The sequence below is a fragment of the Panthera uncia genome (genome assembly GCF_023721935.1).
Source record: "Panthera uncia isolate 11264 chromosome C1 unlocalized genomic scaffold, Puncia_PCG_1.0 HiC_scaffold_3, whole genome shotgun sequence".
Lineage (NCBI taxonomy): Eukaryota > Metazoa > Chordata > Mammalia > Carnivora > Felidae > Panthera > Panthera uncia.
In genome coordinates this window covers 18,785,959-18,794,125 of record NW_026057584.1, presented here as the reverse complement: position 1 = coordinate 18,794,125, position 8,167 = coordinate 18,785,959, and the positions used below count along the sequence as shown (strand labels likewise).

Here is an 8,167-nt window from a genome sequence, read left to right as displayed (position 1 = left end):
GGAGTCCTGATACTTGTAGTTTTCATGGGGCTGCTCAGCAGTGAGCTGGGCACCCCCATCCTCAGGGGGCCTCAGGCTGAGATCTGAGAGCCTAGGAAGACCAATGGGCTGGTGCTGAGGCCGATGGCCCAGGGCAGAGCCTACCTGAACCACAGCCAAACCAGCAAACTGGGGTGGGGAAAGATGGAGACCGTGTTCCCTGGCTCCCTTCGTTGGCTTCTGCGTGTGGAAGACGGCCTGGGAGTGAGGACTCAGATATTCTCAGGCACCGAGGGCATCGATGCCAGCAGGGCTGAGCACCAGTGCCTGAAGGATGTCGGAGAGGGACACCACGCCCAGGAGATGCTGGGTCTCGTCCACCAGCACCAGCCGGTGTACCTGCGGGTCCACAGAGGATCAGTGAGAGGTTCGAGCCATGCAGCTATGGTAACCAACGAGATTGTCACCAAGACTCAGGGGCAACGACGTAAGTGGGGGAGCCGAAAAGTATCTCCTAGAAACCAGTTAGAAGTAGCTCTGACCACGCTGGGGTGATCGGCTGTCTGTGGCCCTTAGCAGGACCAGTTGCAGACTGGTGTGGACAGATCTCCAGTTGCAGATCAGTTGCAGACCAGTGTGGACACTGAGAGCTTGAAATGGCCATAAAATGGGAGGACAGGGCAGGTGTCCGGTGTCCAAGGACAGCTGGAGCTGCTCATGGGGACTGGGCCATACGTGCTGGGGGCATGTATGAAGGGGCACGAGGTACCTGCTCCCGGGCAATCCGGTCGATGACTTCCCCCAAGCTCTCATGGGGCTGGCAGGAAAGGACTCCTTCCAGACACAGTGTCCTCTGCTTCAGGGCTTCGCCCACACTCATGTCCAGGTGGTTGTAGGTTTGCTGGGCAGCCAGGTGCTGGGGCGGGAAGGCAAGTGCCATGTCAGTCAGCCCCTTAACCAGGCTCCACCTATCCACTTGCCCTCTACACACCTCTAAAGGTCCTTCCGGGCTACAGATACCCCTCCATCGGTTCTCACACCCACAGCCTCCCGGTGGCACCCCAGTTCCCTATTCCCGTAGACACTTACAATCACATCGAAGCGGGAGTAGAGGCCCACGACTTGTCCTGCAGGGGTGGTGGGGGGCCAGGTGGTGAGAGAAAAGGAAGAGGTTCACGTCAGAACCAGCATGCTGTGCAAGGGCCCGAGGCAGCCTTTCAGAAAGAGTTACTGGACATCTCCATGTCCTCCCCAGGCTGCAGGCTTTTTTTTTTTTAGGTTATTTATTTATTTTGAGAGAGACAGAGAGGGAGTGCAAGCAGGGGAGGGGCAGAGAGAGAGGGGGACAGAGGATCTGATGCGAGCTCTGTGCTGACAGCAGAGGGCCTGACACGGGGCTCAAACCCATGAACCCGGGAGATCATGACCTGAGCCGAAGTCAGCTTAACCGGTGGAGCCACCGAGGCGCCCCCAGGCTACTGGCTTAAAACAGGCATCAAGGGGCCACTATCTAAACCCACAGATCACACAGCATCACAGCCAGAGAGGAGACGCCTGAAATCATGCCTCCCCATGTGATGCAATTCGACTACACAGTGTCACCTCTGAAATATCCTAGCCTCAAATGGATAGCCTGAATCTGATCAAGCCTTCAGATCTAATTTCCAGTTTACAGGAAACTCAGGAATAGAGGAACAACACTGAGGCCGTCCGTAGAAAGCAAAGAGACAAATCTGGATGGGGGGACATCATTCTATAGGACAACTGACCCAGGAATGTCATTACAGTGCTATGAAAATTAAGTGAGGAAGGAACTGTTCTGGATTAAAGAAACTAAAGACAAAAGAAGCATTGCAAAGCATGGACCTTAACTGGATCCTGGTTTGTACAAACCACCTGTAAAAAAGATATTCTCGGGGAAGGCGAGGAAATGAGAATTAGATTCAGATATTCGATGATATTAGTAAGTTATTCTGGTTTTGTTAGGTGATATAGGACATATACTGATTTTAAGAGATGCAGACTAAAGGGTTAAGGATAAAATAACATGATCTCTGTAATTTAAATCGCTTTAGCAAAAAACAGGGGGGAAAAAAACCCTGGTTATGGCAACGTGTTAACAATAGTTAATCCAGGTGACGGATATGTGGCTTTCATTATACAGTTTGTCCTACCATTTTCATACATTTGCAATTCTTCATAATGAAAAATAAATCAAAACATTTCTTGGGGCACCTGGGTGGCTCAGTCAGTTAAGCGTCCGACTTTGGCTCAGAGCACGATCTCGCCGTTCGTGGGTTCGAGCCCCGCGTTGGGTTCTGGGCTGACAGCTCAGAGCCTGGAGCCTGCTTCGGAGTCTGTGTCTCCCTCTCTCTCTCTCTGCCCCTCCCCTGCTTGTGCTCTGTCTCTGTCTCTCAAAAAATGAATAAACATTCAAAACACAAAAACAAATAAAAAAACATTTTTTGATATCTAGCTTCATTACAGCAATTTTGACTTTGAAACAGTTTACAGCCACAGTTCAACCAAAGAAATGATCATGTAGTCCCTCTAATCCCTCTCTTCAAGGCAAGAAGGTGAGGTCTGGCTGGATCCCATGGCCCATTTTAGGGTGAATTCCCATTAAAAACCTCATCTTCGGTTTCCTCTTACCATGCTTCTTTTTTTTTTTTTTTTAACTTTTTTTTTTTTTTTTACGCTTATTTATTTTTGAGACAGAGAGAGACAGAGCATGAACAGGGGAGGGTCAGAGAGAGAGGGAGACACAGAATCTGAAACAGGCTCCAGGCTCTGGGCTGTCAGCACAGAGCCCGACGCGGGGCTCGAACTCATGGACCGTGAGATCATGACCTGAGCTGAAGTCGGACGCTCAACCGACTGAGCCACCCAGGCGCCCCCCTCTTACCATGCTTCTTAACTGCACATAATCTTTTCAAATCATCCCGTGAAGTCAGAGGATGGGTGTTATTAAGATTCCCATTTCACAAATGAGGAAACTGAGGCACAGAGAGGCTAAGTAAGGGTCCAAGATTTAAGCAGGCAGACTTCTAACTCCACCCTGGGTCCCGAGCAGACGCCCACAGACCCTGCCTGCCACGGCCCCACCCCAGCCAGCCCCACTTCTGGGTGCAGGTACCAGCTTCGTTGACCACAGGCAGCGCAGACACGCGCCGGTCCACAAAGATGTCCAGGGCCGTCAGGATGGGCGCCGTGTCCAGCACCACGGCCAAGTCTCGGAATGTGCCAATGCCCAGATCTTGGATGGTGCGGGAGAGGAAGGAGGGCTGGGGCAGCAGGGAGCCCTGGGTGGGTTGGGGACAGGTGGCAGTCAAGGTGGAGCAGCCCCCAGAGTGCTCCCAGCGGCTCCCTCCCCGGTCTGCTGGGCCAATGACTTCTCAGCCCCTCGGGTCACCCTGAGGCTGTGCCCAGGCTCACAAAGATGTGCAGGAACTTGAGCAGTCGCTTGTGTGTGAGGATGTGGAGCACGGCGCCTGAGACCGGGTCCAGGACCGGCAGACGGTGGATCCGGTTCTTGATGAGGGTGTAGACGGCTTCAAACAGGCTGCAGAGGTGGGAGCAGTGGGTCTGGGGGAGACACAACCCCCACCCCAGCCCCTGCAGAAGGACAGGGTGTCCAGGCTGCCTTGTCTGCCACGGGATGGGCCCCTGAGGTCAGAACTGAGGGGCTGACCCGGAAGGGGACTGCTCAGGCAAGGAGGCTCAGGTGGGTGGCTGGGGACGCTTACCTGCTGCTGGGAGAAATGGAGACCAGAGGCTTGAAGCAGCCTTGAAGGTAGATCTCTGTAGGAAAAAGCCAGAGTCAGGCCTGAGGAGCTGGCCACCCTGCCTCACTGGGCAGCCCCTCTGTCTTCCTCCCTCAGGCCCTCTGGGCTCCCTCTCACCCTTCCCCTGCGCCCTCCAAGAAATCCCCACTGCCCATCCTCCACCTCGGGTCCTTGGCCCCATGCTCACCCACACACCCTCAGCCCCTTCCAGGTCCCTTCCGCCAGCTCACCTCTCCAGGTCTCAATCTTATGTTCTTCAATCTCATAGATCTGGACCTAGAGACGTTGACAGGACTCCGGAAGTCGGACACGGGCCTCTCGGGCACCAGGCTCCCTGAGCCACCCTCCGCCCCAGCCCAGATGGGAGCCCCTGGGGTCCCCAGCCCACTCCTCACCAGCGGGGACCTGTAATAGCGATGCAGCACCAGGATGAAGTCTGTGATGGTCAGCATCCCTGCGGGGTTAGGAGGGAAGGGCAGGAGGTCAGTCTGGGGCCCCATGGTGGGAGGCAGGTTGAGGGGTCAGACCCCCCTCCGGGCTCTGCCAGAGTCCTAGGTCTGAGACAGCTGTGGGAACTGTGGACAGAGGGAAGCGGGGCAGCCCCTCCCCCGCCTTTTGTGCCTCCCCTGTAATTTCTCTCCCCGCCCCCCGCTGCACCCTTTTCTATTCTCCTAATTCCTTCCTCTCCCTTTCCTCTTTTCCTATCTAGCACCTACGACATGGGACCATGGGTGAGTAGAGCTGGAGTGGTCATCTGGTCACACCTCCTCCACTCATGGGGTCTCCCAGCTGGCCACCACGAGGCCGGGATCGGATGTTCCCCCACGCCAGCCCCCGGCTTGGCTCACACCAAGGGTCTGCCCGAACCCGTGGCATGTCGGAGCTCAGCCCCAGAATCCCCTCGAAGATTTCTCTCTTCCCTCTGCCTCCCAGCCCCTCCTCACCCACGAAGCTCTGCTTCTTGCTGTCCCACAGCGGTGCCGCCCGGATGCCGTTGGCCACTAGGGCAAAGAAGGCCTTCTTGATCTGAGGGCCAGACAGAACACTGAGGGGTGAGTCTCTCACTGCCCCTCAGTGGCACCCTGTCCCAACCAGGGTCCTCCCCCGGGGCCTTCTCCCGAGATCTCCTCTGCATGAGCTTGACTGCCCGTCCTAGGCCATGGCACACACTGGCACGCTCTTTGCCAGGCACACTTGCTACAGAGATGAGGCTGCTGGTGGCCGGAGGCACTGTGGTGACGCCTTCACCTGGCACATCAGGGTGTGACAAACTCACCCGGGGTTTCTACTCGGGTGCTACATGCGTACAGTCACACACACTATGGTTTTCGCTAATCTACGTGCTGGAGGTACGCTTATTCACGTTGCATCTGCAAAATAGATTTCTCTAAATAAATCTGACGTTGACTCATTTGGCTTCACCCTAAGTAATACTATCGCCGTGCTTCTGGAAACACTGCTCCGCTATACGTGATGGTAAAAATGGAAGCAGGCGTTCTATAGCTTAGCCGAAGGGAAGAGCAGGGGCTAGAACCCATCCTATTTTTCTCTTACTGAGAGCTCCCTGCTGTTTGTCCTAAGCCAGCCTGCAAGGTCTTCCCCATACTTAGGGGTTCACAAAGTGCTCCCACTTGACCCGGGTTATTCCAGGAGTCCTCTGAAACTTGGAGGGCAAAGCAGGCATTTCCTGTCCCCATTTTATGTCATTTTTTACTTTTTTTTTTTTTTTTTTTTAGTAATCTCTACACCGAACACGGGGCTCAAACTTATGACCCCAAGATCAAGAGCTGTATGCTCATCTGACTGAACCAGCCAGGGGCCCCCATTCCCATTTTAGAGATGAGAGCGGTGACTGATGCCAAAGCCTACACATACTCAATGGCAGAGCTGGGATGACAACTGGGGAGTAGGGGTCCTCCCCAGCACTGGTCTCCGTGGTGCTAAGAAGGAGCTCTGGAAAGGGACTCGCGGGGGGCCCTGGAGCGGGTGAGTGGAGGCTGCAGCCCCATGAGAACGGAGGTGGGGCAGAGCCACAGCCTCACCTCCAGCGTGGTGTCGAAGATGACCAGCTTGGAACTGGTTGCCATGGCGTCGTAGCAGGTGTGCTCCTGCATGAAGTGCATGTAGACCAGGGCCCCCGGCTTCTGCAGTTCGTCGTCCCAGCCCAGCCTGGGTAACAGGGCCCGTGGGGATGGGCACAGGGCAGGCCTCTCTTCCACCAGGCCGAGCTCATACCCCCACGATGCTGTGGCTGGGAACCCTATGTCCAGCTCCAGCTCGTCTGTGCTGGAGCCAGCGGCCGAGGCTTCGTGGTTAGGGGGGAAGATGTCCCACTCTGTTGGTGGGGCGCCCACTTTGGCCAAAGGAGCAGCCTGGGACAAGTGTGTGGCCTTGGGGAACGTGGCCTCCAGCCCGGCGTACTCAGCAGGTGGCTTGGCCTGGGGATCTGTTGGTGGGGAGAGGACAGTAAGTCTGTCTTCTAGAGACCTTTCTCATCCGCTGGCTCTGTTCATCCTCACAGCAGCCTTGGGAAGCCTGGGTGCTGTGGCCCCATTTTGCAGGTGAGAAAGCTGAGTCTCAGAGTCACACAAGACAGTGGCTCTGTCCTGAGTTGGCCGCGTCAGGCCCCTGGCTCTGCTGTGCAGGTGACTTTTCCCATGTGGAGAGACAGACTACAAGATGAGGGTGGGGCCAACTCTGTGCTCTGGAAGGATCCAGAGCAGAGCCCCAGCCCCAGGCTCCGGGATGTCCCACTGCCCCCGCTCCCATCTCCCCAGAACTGGCCTTGGCCTCACCTTCCCCCAGACCCGGCAGCTGCCCTTCCGCCACAGCCTCCTGCCTTGTCCACCTCGAGGCCTTGGCCCCCTGTTTCTCATGGCTTCTTTCTGAGCCTGCGGTCATGGCCGGCGATGGCCATGAAGTGTTCTCTCCTTGTTCTAGACAGCTCATCTCTGGAAGGGGGAATGGGGCCTGTTTGGTTAATGGGGAGTAACACAACAAAATCAATTAAAATGTTATTAATAATAATATTTCACATTTGCAAGCTTCCCAAGGGTTCTCCTCCAATATATTTCTCACTCAAACCTCATAGCAATCTTATAAGGGAGATGTTATCATCATCCTTATTTTACTAAAGCGGGACCTGAGATCAGAGAGGTGGGGCAATTCACCACAATTCACACAGCTATTTACTAAGTGCTAACAGAACTAGGTTTGGAGTCTTCCGACTCTAGATTCCCCCTACTTCCTCTGAAAGAGGAAAGAGGGGATGAGGGAAAAAAGAAACAGAGGAACAAAGAAGGAAAAAGGAGAGACAGAAAAGCCAGGCTAGCAGAGTGGAGACTGGGGGCCCAGAGAGGTGGGAGACAAACGAAGTAGGAGGAGAGGCTACGCCCTTGAGAAGGCAGCCCCGCCTACCTTGACGCTCAGGTCCCCCAAGGCTGCTCCAGGATGGGTTCTGTGAGGAGAAGAATGTCTGAAGGGGTGGGGAAACGCCCTGCATCCCCGAACCCACGGGTAGCTTCCTTTCCCACCACGTGTGCGCGTGCAAGCACGCACACGCATGCACGCACAGGTGCACCCCCGCAAACACACCCATACACCAACACTTAGACACACTCGGAAAAACACATCCAACCATTCCCAGACATGCAGGGCACCACATACGTCGCTGACACAAAGAACACACACGCGCGCGCGCACACGAGTTCACAGGCACCCACAGGCTCATGCGCACACGCACACACACTCATTCACACTCGTTCACAGGGTGTGGTGTGCTCGCAATCCCCTGGCCTCGGCTGCCCCAGCTCCCGTCCCCCGGGACCCCTGTACCCGGCGCAGTGCGTGCTCCATGCGGCCAACCCCGGACCAACCCAGAGCAAGTGCGCAACACAGGCTGGGCAGCACTATTCTGGGCCCGGCCCCTGGCGCCCTGCCCTCCCCGGATCGGTTTCTCTCTGGGTGTCAGGCAGCGGGAGGGAGGGCTCCTCGGGCTCAGCTGCTCTCGCCCAGCCGCCTGGGGCAGGGTGGGGAGGGAAGGGGCTCACCTGGAATCTGGAGGCCTGGGCCCGGGCTCCCTCCTGGGTCTCCAAGGACAAGCTCGAAGGACTTTGCGATGGAGGGAGGTGGCTTGGAGCGCTGCGGGGGCGCCAGGTGGGAGGAAGTGGGCTCTCAGAGTCCTGGGTTCCTTCTCATCGTTGTCAGGCGCCAAAGGAGGGAAAATGGACGCAGGTAGAGCTTGACTGTCTTCCTTGTACACACTTAAGTCGTGGGAGGTCCTGAAGTTAGAAAGGGCAAGTTGGAGCCAGCAGGGAGGCTGGGGACAAGGGGTTTGTGGGCGGTCGCGGGAGAGCGGGCATTGTATGCCCAAATGTCCTCATCTGAGTCCCAGGAGCCTGTCC

At 56.1% G+C, this 8,167-nt stretch overlaps 1 protein-coding gene across 2 annotated transcripts; it reads right to left on the bottom strand.

The window, feature by feature from the left end:
• Positions 1–254: 254 nt before the first annotated feature.
• Positions 255–7,619, bottom strand: PRKAG3 (protein kinase AMP-activated non-catalytic subunit gamma 3). 2 transcript variants are annotated; one of them, XM_049614869.1, is made up of 13 exons: positions 7,599–7,619; positions 7,182–7,221; positions 6,560–6,715; positions 5,807–6,210; positions 4,709–4,790; positions 4,160–4,218; positions 3,995–4,040; positions 3,726–3,780; positions 3,415–3,541; positions 3,116–3,281; positions 1,069–1,106; positions 749–895; positions 255–378 (listed from the first exon to the last, which is right to left on the bottom strand). In XM_049614869.1, exons 1-13 carry the CDS (start codon positions 7,617–7,619, stop codon positions 262–264), a joined length of 1,458 nt encoding a protein of 485 aa, XP_049470826.1. In that variant the 3' UTR covers positions 255–261. The 2 variants fall into 2 exon arrangements, with proteins under 2 accessions (XP_049470826.1, XP_049470825.1); XM_049614868.1 differs by lacking the exon at positions 7,599–7,619 and having other exon boundaries at positions 7,182–7,428.
• Between the last annotated feature and the right edge of the window lie 548 nt (positions 7,620–8,167).